The following is a 16,964-nucleotide window of genomic DNA, read 5'->3' as shown; positions in this document are numbered from 1 at the left end:
CCGCCTGCCGTTGCAGGGGACACGGGTTCGTGCCCCGGTCTGGGAGGATCCCACATGCCGCGGAGCGGCTGGGCCTGTGAGCCGTGGCCGCTGAGCCTGCACGTCCGGAGCCTGTGCTCCCCAACGGGAGAGGCCACAGCAGTGAGACCCACAAATAGAAAAAAAAAAAAAAAAAAATTTCTGGTTGAGTACTGACTACTAGGCATTTAAACTTGCCTAGGTCAGCCACGTGGCCTTTACCTTCTTCATCTGTAACTTAGAAGGATCAGAGTAGATAATCTCTCAGGGTTGCTTTGATCCCATTGATATATAATATTGGGTTGGCCAGAAAGTTCGTTTGGGTTTTTCTGTAACATCTTATGGCAAAACCCAAGCAAACTTTTTGGCCAAGCCAATAGTATTAGCTAATATGTGTAAAACACTTCCTGTGCATCAGGCATTGTTTTAAGTGCTTTTCCTTCTAATATAACAGCTTTATTGAGATATAATTTGCATACCATGTAATTTTCTCTTTTAAAGTGTACAATTCAGTGGTTTTTCGTATATTTACAGATATATGTAACCATCACCACAATAAATCTTAGCTCATTTTTATCACTTCAGAAGAAGCGTAGTATTCATTAGCAGTCATTCCCTAACCTCCCCCTAACTCCCTCCCAGCACTAGGCAACTCCTAATCTACTTTCTTATAGAGCTGCCTATTCTGGACATTTCATATAAATGGGAACACACAGTATGTGGTCATTCGTGATTGGCTTCTTTCACTTAATGTTTTCAAAATTCATCTGTGTTGCAGGAGGTATCAGTACTTCATTCCTTTTTGTGGCTGAATCATATTCCATTGTATGGATTTACCACTTTGTATCAATATTTATCCACTCACCAGGGAATTGACATTTGGGCTGCTTCCACTTTTTTTGGCTATTTTGAATAATGCTGCTGTGAACATTCTTGTACAAGTTTTTGAGTGGACATACGTTTTCATTTTTTGGGGTATATACTTATGAGAGGAATTGCTGGGTGATATGGTAACTCTAATCTCTTCGTGACTGCCACACTATATCCCATAGTGGCTGCACTATCTTACATTACAACCAGCAGTGTATGAGGATTCCCAATTTCTCCATATCCTTGCCAACACTTGTTGTTATCTGTCTTTTTAATTATAGCCATCCTAGTGGGTGTGAAGTGATAGCTTATCATGGTTGTGGTTTGCATTTCCTTCATGGCTGGCGTTGAGCATCGTTTCATGTGCTTATTGGCCATTTATATATCTTCTTTGGAGAAATGTCTATTTAGATTTTTTATCCATTTTATAACTGGGCTATTTGTATTATTATATTATATATATTGTATTTTAATTTTTGTTGTAAGAATTCTTTCTATAACCTAGATATAAGTCTCCTAACAGATACATGATTTGCAAGTATTTTCTCCCATTCTGTGGGCTGTCTTTTTACTTTCTTTATGGTATCCTTTGAAGCCCAAATGTTTTTAATTTTGAGGAACTCCAAACTATCAATTTTTTCTTTTGTTGCTTGTGCTTTTGGTCATATTTAAGAAATCTCTGCTTAGCCCACATCACAGAGATTTACTCCTATGTTTTATTCTAAGGGTCTTGTAATTTTAACTCTTACATTTTGAGTTCATTTTTGTGTATGGGATGAGGAAGGGGTCCAACTTTATTCTTTTGCATCTAGATATTCAGTTGTTCCAACACAACTTACTGAATTAAGTGTTTTTTATATCTGACTCATTTAATCCTTAAAACAACCTTTCAGGTAGGTCCTGTTAATTACCCCAGAGAGGAAAGAAAGTTTAAGTATCTTGCCCGTGTTCACTCAGCTACTGCATGGCAAGGGTGAGAATTGAATCTAGGCAGTTTGGCCCCAGAGGCCATGCTTCAACCATGAATTAACTCTTTCACCTACTTGTCTTCTTACCTACCTACATAGTGACAGGTAAGAACTAAAACAGTCATAAAAAGAAGGCATTTTATTTCTTATATATTGTGGTTATGTTGAAATGCTTCTGCTTTCTTAATTTGTCTGTGGTTGGTGAATTCAGTTAGTTGTAGCACTGGCAAATATAAATTCAAGGTCACAGTTTCAGGTCCTTATAGTTTGGCTACAAAGTCTTCATCACCTCCTTGACACCCTAGTCAACCATATTTAGTCACCAGGGAGATCAAGTTGGGGGAGGATGACCAATAGCAGTTCTGGAACACCACCAGACCACACAGGTTCTAACAGCGGTGGACCAGGACCCCGTATTTCCCTCCTACACTCTAAAACTATCTTTAACTTTTCTGAAGAATGTTTCCATTTAAGAGCACTAGGCTAGAAATGAGACCTCAGTTATTGTTCAGGGACTGTACTTTCTGGATCTGTAGATTTGCCCTCACCTTAGCATAATTATGGGTGGGCTTAAACAATTCAACATTTACTGACTCATTAGTCCATTTTTAAGACTTACATGTGATTAAACAGATATAGGAGTAATATGATTAATTTTTTTAAAAATCTGAGTCTATAAAATTTTTCATAGTCTTTCTCAAGCTTACTTAATGACTCATCTGCTTGAATGGACTGAGTACCAAACACCTAGAGAAACAGAATTCTCTTCAGTCAAGCTCTCAATTATCTCCGTCTTCTACAAAATGATTTCCTTTGCTCTCTGGGTAATTTTTTTGGTTGCTTGGTTCATACTCATTTACATGACTGCTACTGTATTCAGAGAAACCAGCCTTGTTCCAGTGTAACAGAGCAGATGTAGAATACTGCAGTAGCTTGTGGTAAGGAATGAATAAACCAAGGTGTGATTGATGTCTGTCCCACTCACCAGACTGTAATGCCCCCAAAGCAGGGACTCTTTCTTTTACTCACCTATACCAGTGCGTCGTATAAGACCCAATAAGTGTTTTGAGTAAGAGAGAGAAACTTAAGGGACATTTTGAAGAGGGCAAATACTTAGTCACATGTATTTCAAATAAGAGGATGATCAGTGAACTTTCTCTCTTGTTTTAAAGCTGGTAGTCTTCTATTTTAATAGCTAAGAGATTTGGTAGCAAGGAGAGAGAAAGAAGAAGCCCAATGTATAAATTACAGAGGAACATTCTATGGGCAGTTAGGGTGAAGTTTGGTGTGCTAATTTCATTTTTCATGGAAGGGAGAAATCAAGTGGAAGGAAGCAATGCTGTTAATGTGAAGAGGAGGATGAAGAATTTGAAGGGTTGGTTAGTTAGTAATAATAGTTAGCAAGTTTAGTTAGTAATAATGCCACCCGATATTCAGATAGCTTTTTATATTTATTTCTACCTTACTCATGATGTGGCACTTATAACAACCTAGAAAGGCAGGCTGGGCAGGTGCAGTCAGCCTCATTTTACAGATGAGAAAGCTACTTCAGAGTTTGTAATTTACCATGTATTAAATAGCTTATAAGCAGTGAGGTTGGAACTTGACCCGTATCTTCAGACTTTTAAGTTCAATATTTTTTCTTATGTCCCCCCCACCACGCTGATTTTCCCAAGGGGAAAAAAAAAAGGAATTTAAATTTAATTAGGTAGTCTTTTATCTGTTCTTCTCATTAATCTAGCATGGAGCTGGGGAAAATCTAATACCTTTTTTTTTTATAACGAGTAAATAGCTGTTCTGAGTAGACATTTATCTTCACTGGGATTTTATTTCATGAAAACACTTTGAAATACTTGTGAGGTAACTATGAAGGCATGTCATTGGCATAATGAGTCATTTTAAGTGTCTAACTATGCTTGAGGCAAGAGAAGACAGAAGATTGGGGGATTTTTATATGGTGAGTCTTGGGTTGACCAGCTGCTGCCTATTGAATTGAAATAATGAAGTCAGTCTGTTCTGATGACCATGCCCTGTGGAGAAGAGCAGATCACACCATCTGTGTGAGAATTTATCATTTTCTCTGTTCTTGTCTTACTAGGTTTTGAAGGGGTCACCTGTGAGCGGAATATTGATGACTGTCCTAATCACAAGTGTCAGAATGGAGGGGTTTGTGTGGATGGGGTCAACACTTACAACTGCCGCTGCCCCCCTCAGTGGACAGGTATGTACGGTGTGACAGATCAGTCAGAATGGGGCATAGGTTGGTAACCAGTGGCAGTCTGTTATTGAAGTGGGCGTCTTTTACAAGGGTCTCTGCGCTACATCATTGGGTATAGTGCTAACCCCATATGTTCCCCCATGTTCACTTGAAGGAAGAAATATTTTCATGGGTATTTATTGGGCAGGTGCTGTGGGAGATACGAGAAGGAACGTTATTGAAAGACTCTGACGTTATTACCTGGTAGAGCAGCACATTGCCTGGAACATAGTAGATGCTTATTAAATATTTGAGAGGAAAGGAACATACTTAAATGCAAAAATGTAAATGTTCTTACCATATACACACAAAAAATGGTAACTGTGTGAAGTAATGGATGTGTTAACTGATTTTTATCATGGTAATCATTTCACAATACATATGTATATCAAATCATCATGTTGTACTCCTTAAACTTACACAACTGTTATGTTAAATATAGCTCAATAAAGCTGGAAAAGAAGAAGCAGCTACAACTTGTCAAGTTTTGGTGTAGTATCAAAGAATATTCATAATTACATGAAAAGGTTATTAAAATGCTCTTCCTTCTTCTAACTAAAAAAAAAAATGAAAATAAATTATGCAGGCTGCGAGAGTTCAGAGCTTATTGTTTGTTCACAGACAGAAATCTATCTCATCTTATTGTCATGTCCTATAATTATGCAAAGGGTTGGGCAGGTCCTCTTGATGACATTAGTTTTACGACACCCATCTCCATTGCTATTTTTTCCTTTTTTGTATCCCTTTTTGCACACAGATTTTTCTGCCTCTGACATTAGAAGAGTAGTCTTGCTTAAATTTACAACCTCTTGGAAGCTTCTAATGTTGTCTTAAGCAGATTTTCCTCTTATTTTTGAAATTGAGTTTATGCAGACATTTGGTTCCAATTTCTGTTTATATCTATTTATCTAACTGAAAGTGGAGACAAGTAAGAACTGATTAAGTGATTAAAACTGAGCCTTTTTGAGAGAAGTTGATTGATTTAATGTGGAAACCCAAGAATAAGTTAACGTTTTAAGGAAGAAACTCCAGTACCAGTGAAGGATTGTGCCCAGCAAAGGAGTCTTGAAATTGGATTGCTGTTGTTACTACCTGGTATTCCTTAGAGTCTCCGAATTGCCTTCCCTCATCTGCAGCAGCTAATTATTTACAGTACTCTTTAGAGCCGTAGACTTAGGAATAGAAAAAGATTAAAAGGGTTTAAAACTTCAATAATACGATTTCCTGGAAGGGCACACATTTCTGCTTTTAATCCCCAAACTGTCTTTTTTTTTTTTTTTTTTTTTAAGATACTTTCCCACTGGGTTTCCCTAAAATTGGACTTCCCCTAGAATTTCTTCTTGATTTCTTGATCCTAGGACTTTACTCCCAACCCTCTGCTCTTTCTGTCATAGTCTCTCTTCTCTTTAGCTTTTGCCATTTCTCTGGTGATTTTTTTCATAGGCCATTTTATTTTCCAACTTAAAAAGATTACTGTAAAGTTAATTATGTGACAAATAGTAACTGGAAAGATTTGAATTTTTCTCTTTTTAATGATCCTCACAGTGGTATTGGGCAGGATGAGATACTTGTTAGGAACTTGACCCCATTCTAATCTCTCCCTTGCCCTGTGGGAGAGAGTGGCTCTGTGTGGTACCAAGGCTCCTGATGCCAATGAAGATTAAATGATAATTGTGATTTCACTGCTGACTTTTCTTTGATAGCACACTCAGTTTCCTGCTTTGATATTAATTAGGAAGGTCCAATCTTGGGGGAAAGTTTCCCAGTGAAATGATATTTTACCAAAATTTCTTGCCCCAGGGTGTTTAGTAAATACCTTTTTCCTATGAAAGCCCTTTGAAGATGTTTCTTTTTCCATGTGCTTTTGTATTTTTTCTAGAGGGGATGGCAGAATTGATAATTCAATGTGTCAATGTGTCAGTATTTATTTCTTTTGATCTGCTGTCATTGAAAATACTCTCAGTCTTTGGTTTCCCACCACAGGTTTCCTTCTTCTTTTTCACCGATGTAATCTTTGACTTCCAGTGACAGCCTTGTTTTTTTTTTTAACTGTCCCGATGACCAACAGGGTAAAGTCCAAGGTCCTTCCTTCATTATGTGAAGTCCTCCCTGGCCTCAGCCCCATCTGTTTCTTCGGCGATAAGAACAGCGTCCTATATCAGCCACGCCCTATGTCCTTGTTCACACCGTTTCTTTTCTCTGGATTTCCCTTCTCCTCTCCTCTCCCTATAGTCCTCACCATTTTTGCCTGCCTGGCTCAGATCAAGTGGGTACCACCTTCAGGAAGCCCCCCCCGCCCCGCCATGCCCTCTCTCTAGGCTGAGCCAAGTGTTACCCTCTGGGCTCCCTTACTACCCCATACATTCCTCTGTGATAATGCTCACCACATTAATATTAGCATTATTATGTGCTTGAGGTGAGGGAATGGGGTCACTGAACTGTTGATGACGTCAGTTACCAGAGCGCTTTACAGACCTTTGTTGTCAGTAGCATATAGCTGAGCTGTTCCTGATCCCAGCCCCAACCTCATTCTGAGAAGAATAGAAAGAAAATTTTGGGTTGTAGTGTTCCTGTTGATATTGACATTAGAGCTGTAAATAAAGTCACATTAGTATTTTCTGCCTTATACAAGTTAAGGAAATGAATGGGGCTGGGAGCTGAGAGTTAACCAGTGTTTATTAGCACCCAAATAATGAGCTAATTACAGTGTTTTATTTTATGTAATCTTCACAATAACTGTATGAGGGGTAGAGTTTTTTTTGTTTTTTTTGTTTTTTTTTTTGCGGTACGCAGGCTTCTCACTGTTGTGGCCTCTCACGTTGCGGAGCACAGGCTCTGGATGCGCAGGCTCAGCGGTCATGGCTCACGCGCCCAGCCGCTCCGCGGCATGTGGGATGTTCCCGGACCGGGGCACGAACCCGTGTCCCCTGTATCGGCAGGCAGACTCTCAACCACTGCGCCACCAGGGAAGCCCTGGTTACTGTTTTTGACATCATATTTTACATCTTTCTGTGTTTCCATTAACTACTTATTGTGGCTCTAGATGATTTTACTACTTTTGTCTTTTAACCTTCCTTACTAGGCTTTATAAGTAGTTGATCTACTACCTAGCCCAGTGCAGAGTGGTTTTACCTGACATGGTTGTCTAGAATAGTACTAATTTGTGCCTTCAAAGGCTACCACTCTTCTGGACAAACTAAAGCCCAGGGGGAAGAAAGAAATTGGTGTTGGGAGTTGGGCAAATGGTTTACTTTTTTTTTTTTTTTAATAGGAATCTTGTTATAGAGATAAGTCGGTAGTTGGATGTTCCTTTAGGATATGTATGTATACCTAAGGATTTGAGGAAGCCTGAGCACAAATGTCTTGACTATTACTGTCTTTGGCTCCAAGCCATCTTATGAGAGAAGGTCTGCTCTGGCAGATATCCACTTAAGAAAAAAAGTTACAAAAGGTCCCCAAATTAATTGAAGCCGTGTAGATTAATGTTTTGTCTACATAGGTTGTTATTTGAATTTTCCTTTCAAAGGTTCATTTCCTTCAGAATTAAAGTTGACTCTAAACTCAACTCACAAATTCCTCTCTGGCTGCTTTTGGTTTTGGGTTCACTCCTAGGGCAGACATGATTTATTTTCCTGTGCAGAACCCAGAAATGTAATTTCAGCTTGGGCTTGGAATAGTGCTTTGGGACACTAAGCAGAAGTGAACAATGGAAGTTAGGTGGACATGAGTCAAATGAAACCAATCACATTTTCTCTCAGCTCTCCTTTATAGCATGATGAACCTAACGTGTTAGTTAAGATTTCCTTTGCTGTCAGTTGCTCCAACTTCAGCAAAAATTTTTGGCACAAATCACCAAGTACATACTGCCAGAGGTGCTCTCTGGGAATGGAGTCTTTTCATGGTGGTATTTTGATTTTGAACTCAGTGCTCCTATTTCAGACTTGCCTCTAGTTGGTGCAAGTTGTTCTCTAGAATGAGGCTTTTCTCAAAATCACTTTTCTGTATTTTTAATACTATAGAAATGGAGCGTTTTGGTGAGAGTGGAAACTAAGTATATCTGGGACTGCAAAAGTTTTTTCATCTGTAGTCTGCATGGAGGAATGGAAAAATGCATCTCCCGTTTCAATTTCTCTGCTGTCAACTTGATTGTGGGGATTTGAAAATAAGCCTGTTTCTTTGAATTCTGCTCCATCCCCCCAACCCAGCCTCAGTTTGCTATCATTTGAGCAGACTGCCGGAGTGCTAACCTAAAGCACTGTCATCCCAGAGGTCTCAGAGCTAATTAGTGATCGTGTTGGTGGGAACAGGGGTGAGTGGTTAGTGTGGCCCAATAAATGCAGGAGGTGAGACTGAGGGATCTTTTCTGCCCTCGTGGTCCATGACTCAATGTCTGGCTTTTGCTGCATCCCAGGAAAGATCCAGTTTCATGTCATGACTTTTCAAGCCCTCAGAGAATGGTTGTAAGGTAGCTTCAATAACAGATATTTACTGATTAACTTACAGTTACATACTATGCTAGATGCTATAAGAGACACAGAAAAGAAATATATCAATTCCTCATCTTTGAAGAATCGTCAAATTCACTAGGAAGAAATAAGGAAGTCAACACCTAACCACAATAGGAGTTAAAAAGTAGGAATGATCATGAGTTTGAAAGAAGCATGGATAGGAATTGGGGACCATCTAAGTCAGGGGTACCCAACCCCCAGGCCATGGACTGGTAGCAGTCCATGGCCTGTTAGGAGCTGGGCCGCACAGCAGGAGGTGAGTGTTGGGTGAGCGAGCGAAGCTTCATCTGTATTTACAGCTGCTCCCCATCACTCTCATTACCACCTGAGTTCCGCCTCCTGTCAGATCAGCAGCCGCATTAGATTTTCATAGGAACGCGAACCCTACTGTGAACTGCGCATGCGAGGGATCTAGGTTGCCCCTCCTTATGAGAATCTAATGCCTGATGATCGGAGGGGGAGCCGAGGCGGTGATACTAACGCTGGGGAGCGGCTGCAAATACAGATTATCATTAGCAGAGAGGTGTGACTGCACAGAGCCCATAATAAATCAATTGCCTGTACACTCATATCAAAACCCTATCAGTGAGTGACAAGTGACAATGAAGCTGCATCTTATGGAGTAGACTGGACATAAGCAACACACTTTGGGTGTCACTGTCTCCCATCATCCCCAGATGGGACCATCTAGTTGCAGGAAAACAAGTTCAGGACTCCCACTGATTCTGCATTATGGTGAGTTGTATAATTATTTCATTATATATTGCAATGCAATAATAATAGAAATAAAGTGCACAATAAATGTAATGTGCTTGAAACATCCCAAAACCATTCCCCCACCCTCTGGTCCTTGGAAAATTTGTATTTCAAGAAACCGGTCCCTGGTGCCAAGAAGTTTGGGGACCACTGATCTAAGCACTCGTTTGGGTGAGGGGGGAGATTGAGAAGAGTTAACTTCTATTTTAAAATCTGAGTAGTGGGAGAATGTGGGGACTGTTGACAGAGATAAAGAAATAGGCTAGAGATGGTGGTGAGTTTGAGCTGAGTTTTCCAAGTGAAAACATTCAGCAGTAAGACCTAGGAGGTCAAAATGGAGGTGGGGGCTAGAGACTCAGATTTTGACTCTTATTTTTGGTTTCCTTGGAAATGTTCAAGTCTGTAAGGAAAGTGTGCGAACTGAGAAGGCCAGAGGGTCTGGATCTTAAGTCTACACTTAAGAAAATTGATGAGGAAAGGGATCCAAAGAATGAAGGTGAGAGAAGGGGATGTGTAAGAGTTCGGAAGAAGCTCTGCCATTATAGCATCACTGAGTCGGGGTGCATTTTAAGATTGTACCTTTGACTCAACTCTACATGCCTCTGTTATAGCGCCTGCAATATTATACTGCTCTTACTGTTTTATATGCTTATTACCTCACCTAATACACTCTCAGCCTCTGGGGAATTGGGAACTGGCCTTACTTATTTTGGCATTCCCAGGACCAATTTTAACAAATGATGGTTATTGAATGAATGACAACCTGGAGACTCAAATCCAAATGATAATTGCAGAGAGTTAGTCAGAATTTTTGAGGTCACTGGAAATCTTCTAAAATCTTCTCTCCATAAAGGAGAGAAGAAAGCCAGATTGCAAGAGATTAAAGAGAAAAGTGGATATTGAGGGAGGAGTAAAAGGAGGAGTGGGAATAAATCACTTATTCAAGATTTTGTACAGGTAAAAAATGGGGGGACAGAAAGAGAGAGACGGGGCAGCAGGGCAGTAGCTTTAGGGACAGAAACTTCATTCATGTGACTAACCATAGAACCTTGGCTAGACAAAGAGTTAAGGCAGCTGGAAAGGGGTTGGTTAGTGAACTGGGTTATTTAGGAGTGGTTTACTCTTTCAAGTTGTAGTGGGGAAAAATTAAGTGAAATGGTTGTTGAGAATGGGAGGGAAGGGAGATTGGAAGTTATATTCAGAGAGTGGAAGTACCAGTTTTGAGATCTTGGAGTTGGAACAATGAGTGTCTTATAATGAAATCCAGAATGTGAGTCTGTTTGTGATAATGAGTGGATGTGGAGGTCTGTTGAGTTGAGAAAAGTAAGAACTCTTGGCTCAGATGACCTTATTGGTCCTCAACCCAGATGTTGATTTCATGGGAGATGGGAGAGCACAGAATGAGAGGAACATAAACCATGTGCTTAAGTAATTCAAGGAAGTGGAAGTTGGTCCACGAGGACAATAGAGGTGAAATGATTTAAATTATATTTAGTGTTTTTTTAATTTTAAAAGATATACATGTTTAGAATAATTTGGATTTGCATTCATCTCTCTACTTTTTTCTGTCAAAAATGAAAGTATATCCTTTTCTGTAAGGTAAAGAATGAACATATTTCTCTTAATCTTCTCCTCACTCTCCAGGTTTTGTTCATGTGATCTGGGATTTTAAAATTTATATTATAGTATTATTATTACTGAAATTTAAAGTCTTACCCATGTTCTTTAAAAATTATTGCTATGTATACTGTTTTAAAATCCAATTTATAACACTTTAGGCTTAGTTCTCTGTATAAGTTGTTCTATGCTAACTACCAGTACATTTATATCACAACCTTCTCATTCCTGAGTTTTTTATTTTCATTTACTTTTTCAGTCAAATGAGTATATCTTTGAGAATTTTTTTACAGAAAAGTGACATGTTGGCATATCCTCAGAGCTCTTGTATATTTGAAAAATATTTTTTTAATTTAGTTGCCTTCATACACAAATGGCATTTTGTATAGATACTGAATTCTTGGGTCACAAATTACATTGTTATGAAGTTCCTAGATATTGTTCCTTTGCTTCTTGTAATGAGTATTATAGGGAAGTCCAGTGTCTGCTCAGTCATTCTCTCTCTCCCTCTCTGTCTTTCTGTCTCTCCTTTCACCTCTCTCCTCCCTCTTTAAAATCAGAACTTTAACCAATATTGGTATAGGTATATTTCCTATTATTTTTTCCTAGTCTTTTCGAGCCCTTTGGATCTGCAGACTTAGTTCTATTCTCACCTCAGAAAAGATTATGTTTCTCATTTGTTTTTGTGTCTTCAGGAACACCTATTACCTTTACACTAGGTCTTCATTCTTCCTCATAGCTAAAATCTTTTCTCTCTATATTTTAATCTGCTTGTTTTTTTCTTTGCATTTCACAAGAGCTTCCTAAGTTTTTCCTTCATAAATGATTTTTCTTCATTGTCAGTTCTGTCCTTTATCATTTTCAATTCTGATTTGTATTTGAATGGCATTCTTATATTTGAAAAACAATTTTTTTATTGGAGTATAGTTGATTTACATTCTTATATTCTTATAGTATTTACTCATTGCATCTAGGTCCTCTCTATTTCTGCCTTTGTCTCAGCCCACCCCATTTCATCAGAGTATGATGCCCTATATTTTCATTTCTTCTGAAAACCTACATGTGTATAAAATTCTTTAGAATACAGAACCAATTCTTTCTATGATGTACTAGTTGCTGGACGTGCACATTTTTCACAAGTATGCTTTTCATCTACATCTTAAGTGGTACCTCTACATCTTTTATATTGAAAAATGTTCTAATGGACTCCAGGTTGTTTTTTGTTTTACTCATTCTGCTCATTAGTAATGGCTTGCCCATAAATAGAGTAGATTGATTCTCTTTGGAACCCCTGCTACAGTTAGTTTCTTCTTCCGGGGAAGTGAGGGGCTCTTTATGTAAACTGTTTAACAGCCCGGCAGCCCAAGGAAGTGCGAGAGCCAGAGTGTGGACCTCCTGGCAGGGAGACAGAAGTGTGGTACCACTTTCTTCTCTGTGTGGAGGAGCCTCTGTGCCAGCATCAGCTGTCTGAATACCCGGCATTGACACGACCTCCATCACTCCCCTCTAGTGGCTGAGGCTGGATGCTCTTTAGTACTGTTGCATCCGGAATTTGCCCCAGAAGCACCACAGACTTTCTTGTTGCTCTAGCGGCCACAGGAGCCCTGGGACTCCTCAGTGCTTTAAATTGCTGTTGACCTGGGAGGATGGGGTGGAGTTCAGTCCATTCTCCCCGTAGCAGCATGGTGGGCTTTCTGAAACACAAATTGGGTTGTGTTGTTTCTTTGCCTAGAGTGATTCGGTAGGTCCCCCTTGTCTTTGGATAGAGTTCCAAGGCTCTGAGTATAACTCCCTCTCCAGCCTTATCTCCACGGATGCATGCCTTGTAATTGAACCACAGTGTTTTTTTTCATTGCCTCAAATAAGTCACATTTTGCCTTCTGTTCAAACCTGTACACATACACCTCCTTCTGCCTGAAGTACCCTCCCCACCATCCCCCTTTGTACACATCCTCTCACATATGTACACATTCTTACACAACCTGGTTAACATATAAAGTCCCTCTCTCTCTCTCTCTCTCTCTCTCTCTCTTAACAGTAATTTACAATTTATTCAGCTGTAATGCACTTATTCTGACTTTAAAGTAGCATCACGTGGCATACTCTGGAGTCCGTTCATGAGATTTCCGTTGTACTTATCTCCGTCTGTTTTATAGATTTGTGCACTCTCTGGCACGAGGGCATCCTTCTGGGTTTGGAACACACAGCAGTGAACACATGGATAAAAGAACCTCAGAAATAGTTAAAGCAGGAGACGATTGTGATCTTAGAATATCAAGACATATGCTGCCATTACTGTTAATATTTGTATGATAATTTTTTGTTGTAAATGCAACCTTAGGTGGTTTGAAGGTGTAGTCTGTAGGAAAGTGAATTGTCAAAAAAACCCACACTGCCTTGCTACAGGCTGCCTTTAGGCCATAATCTTGGCTTGCCAGTGAAACATAGCATCCCCCACTGGACCTGCAGAACATAGTTCTTCTCTGTTCTGCCCTGTGTTCCTAAGGCAATACGTATCTATTAGAGCACTTCTTACCCCCTATTATAACTATTTATTTGGTTGTAAAACCCTTACTTGTCTGTACGTTCTGGGTGCAATCCACAACTCTTTTGTTTACCATTTTAGTCTCAGGTCAAGCCTGGCATGTAGTATATACGTATTTGTTGAATGAATGAATGAATGGAGCATTAAATTTTCCAGTTTGTTCCTGGCCCAATTTCATGCCTCCAAATTCAGGGCTATTATTGGGTGCTGTCAGGGTCTCTTCTCCTTACTTCCCTGAGACACTTTAGTATCTTTCTTCAGTGTGGACCGGGTCTGTACTATGTCTGTAAATCTGGACTAATTTTGTATGATAGTATTACGTTTGACAATCAGTGTAAGCACTCATCACAGTGTCTAGTACCTAGAAACAGCTGAATAAGTCTATTTTTACTATTTGAAGTCAGTAGCACCATTAGGAAATAAAGGAAAGAGTGATTCTTTGCCTATTTACCTTCATGCAGATGGAGGCAACTGGAAGAGGAGGACCTCTACTGAGGAGGTCTGCCCGCTGATGGGATGTAGTCTTTAGGGCAATCTTGGGTTTCAGTTGAAGAAGTAAGGTACCCCATAATATAGAGTCACCCTTGAGACACAGTTGAAGGATTCAGGTCAAAAGGCAGGGTGAATTTGGTGTGGAATCAATGAGATGGAGTTCAGCAGCTAAGGAAGAGGGTGGAATGAGAGGCATGTGTATTGATGGGGGGATGTAAATAAGGGGGTGATGGAAAGTTTGGGAGTATGAATAGGATAGAGACACCCTAAAGGTGTGAGGGAGATGAGTTGAAAGATGATTATTATTTTGAGGTTAGAATGACTTAAGTGAGAGAAGACAAGAGCAGATCAAATTTGTTTAACAAATATTTTTGATTACTTCTCAAGAAATATTATTAGCTGGGCATGTGCTAAGTGCTAGGGATTCACTGATGAAGTAAATGGTACCACCCATTTCTCCATGGAACTTACAGTCTAGTAACACAGACATAAAGCATATTATCTGTAAGATTTTGAACTATAATAAATACCTAGTGGGAAAAGTAGAGGTTATTAGCATATTAACAGGTAGAACTAGTTGAGTTTGGGGTAGGTATGTACCGTCTCTTTCAGCTGTGGACGGTGGGTATGAATTACTAGGGGATGGTTGAGCCTAAGAGTGCTCCAGGTACAGGGAACAGCTTGTGCAAAGACCTGTAGGGGGGAAAGATTGTGATCGTGTTGAGAAGGGATAAAAATAAAAAGCCAGAGTGCCTGGCACGAGTGGTATTTCAAGGGGAGAGACTGGAGAGGTAGGCAGAAAATGTAGATAGGACTTAGAATTTTATCCTAAGTGTAATGGAAGGCATCAAAGGGCTTGAACAGGCAAATGGCAGAATCCACTGTACACGATGAGATTAAGTTGGTGACTCTTTAGAAAAAAATAATTGATCAGGATGCAGGGAAACCAGGCTTTTGAGGAGGCCTGAAAAAGGTGATGGTGTCTAGGATTCATGGGAACGTTCACTGAGATTCTTGCGTTCATCTGCATGTGTATCCCGCACACCTACAGGATCCCCTTAGCCACTTGTAACCCTAGCCTCATATATACATGTGTGTGCTTGTACGTTAGTGCATGCACACAGCCCCTCATTAGGCAGACCCTGTAGACTCCAGTGTTTGTGCAAAATGTTTCAGCCATCTTTCGTCCTGGGAAGTTGTAGAATAGTCAAGCTTGTCCTCTGCCCTTTCACTTCAGGAGCGGAATGGAAACTCTCCTGTGTGTAGAGGAGAAGGTTTGTAGGACAGAGGTTACAAGAATGCCCTGCTATGATATGAAAAGATGAAACTCCCCAACTCAGGAGCCCGTGTGACTGCTGGCTGGAAGCGTATATTGGAGACCGAATTCTCTTGACTTAACCAAAGAAGAGGAGGTAGCAGGGTCAGGGCAGGGGTCAGCCAAGCTCTTTTTACATGTTCCTCACGTGGTGATTGTTGTTGCTAATGAGAGTTGCCCCTTAGCAGGGCCGTTGATGTGGTGAAAGGTTCTCCCCGCCCAAGTTGAGAGGTGACTAGGAGCGGAGGGCTTCTTCCAGAAGTGCTAAGGCTCAGCGACCATTTCTTTTCTTTCCTTTTTTCCCCTTCCTCCTCTTGTTTCCCAGTCACTTGTAACTCCAAGTCAGATTGGTGATTTGTTTGTGGTGTGCTGAGAAAACCATAATGAACTGTTTGTATCCCGATGTCTTGCAGCTCATAAAATGGTGTCTGTTTAGTGGTCCTAAGCTCACATGGCTAGAACTTGATGCTCGTGAGGCCCAGGTCATAGTTCCCATTTCAGTACTGTCCTGTTGGGTTCACTCTGTTATATTTTCTGACACAGGCACTGCCCATAGTCTTACTCATTCATCCTTTGCTTTTAAGACCATAGGACGGTGCAATAAGAAAAGATCATTATGAAAGTGACCCCACTCCTACAAAATCAATACCACGTACTTATTTTTCTTTTTTAAATAAATTTATTTTTTTTTGAAGTATAGTAGATTTAGTGTTGTGTTAATTTCTGCTGTACAGCAAAGTGATTCAGTTATACATATGTATACATTCTTTTTAACTTTTTTTTTTTCCTCTGCGGCATGCGGGCCTCTCACTGCCGTGGCTTCCCCCGCCACAGAGCACAGGCTCCGGACGCGCAGGCCCAGCGGTCACGGCCCACGGGCCCAGCCGCTCCGCGGCACGCGGGATCTTCCCAGACCGGGGCACGAACCCGCAACCCCTGCATCGGCAGGCGGACCCCCAACCACTGCGCCACCAGGGAAGCCCTGTATACATTCTTTTTAAAATTCTTTTCCATTATGGTTTATCATAGGATAATTGAGTATAGTTCCCTGTGCTATACAGTAGGACCTTGTTGTTTATCCATCCTATATATAATAGTTTGCATCTGCTAACCGCAGACTCCCTTCCCCACCCCCATCCCCCTTGGCAACCACAAGTCTGTTCTCTGTGTGTGAGTGTGTTTCTGTTTTGTAGATAGGTTCATTTGTGTCATATTTTATTTATTTATTTTTAATCAAAGTATAGTTGATTTGCAATATTGTTTTAGTTTCAGGCGTACAGCACAGATTCAGTTTTATATATATATATATTCTTCAGATTCTCTTCCCTTATCGGTTATTACAAAATATTGAGTACAGTTCTTTGTGCCATACAGTAGGTCCTTGACATCACTAATTATTAGAGGAATGCAAGTCAAAACAACAGTGAGCTACCACCTCACACCAGTCAGAATGGCTGTCGTCAAAAACTCTACATATAATAAATGCTGGGGAGGGTATGGAGAAAAGGGAACCCTCCTACACTGTTGGTGGGATCGTAAATTGGTACAGCCACTGTGGAGAACAGTATGAAGGTTCCTTAAAAAACTAAAAATAGAACTACCATATGATCCTGTAATC

At 40.2% G+C, this 16,964-nt stretch overlaps 1 protein-coding gene across 2 annotated transcripts in view; it reads left to right on the top strand.

Moving 5' to 3' along the window:
* Nucleotides 1–16,964, top strand: part of NOTCH2 (notch receptor 2) — a 179,681-nt gene that overhangs the window by 95,251 nt on the left and 67,466 nt on the right. For both annotated transcript variants that reach the window (XM_027090961.1, XM_027090963.1), the window contains exon 5: nucleotides 3,955–4,077. In XM_027090961.1, the coding sequence (XP_026946762.1) occupies nucleotides 3,955–4,077 (123 nt within the window). The remainder of the gene's footprint in view (nucleotides 1–3,954; nucleotides 4,078–16,964) is intronic.

This window comes from Aethalodelphis obliquidens, unplaced genomic scaffold (genome assembly GCF_003676395.1).
Source record: "Aethalodelphis obliquidens isolate GAN/ISIS:26980383/991018 unplaced genomic scaffold, ASM367639v1 scaffold70, whole genome shotgun sequence".
In the NCBI taxonomy this organism is placed as follows: Eukaryota; Metazoa; Chordata; class Mammalia; order Artiodactyla; family Delphinidae; genus Aethalodelphis; species Aethalodelphis obliquidens.
Note: the sequence above shows the minus strand (reverse complement) of the source record. Positions and strands in the feature narration are given on the sequence as shown.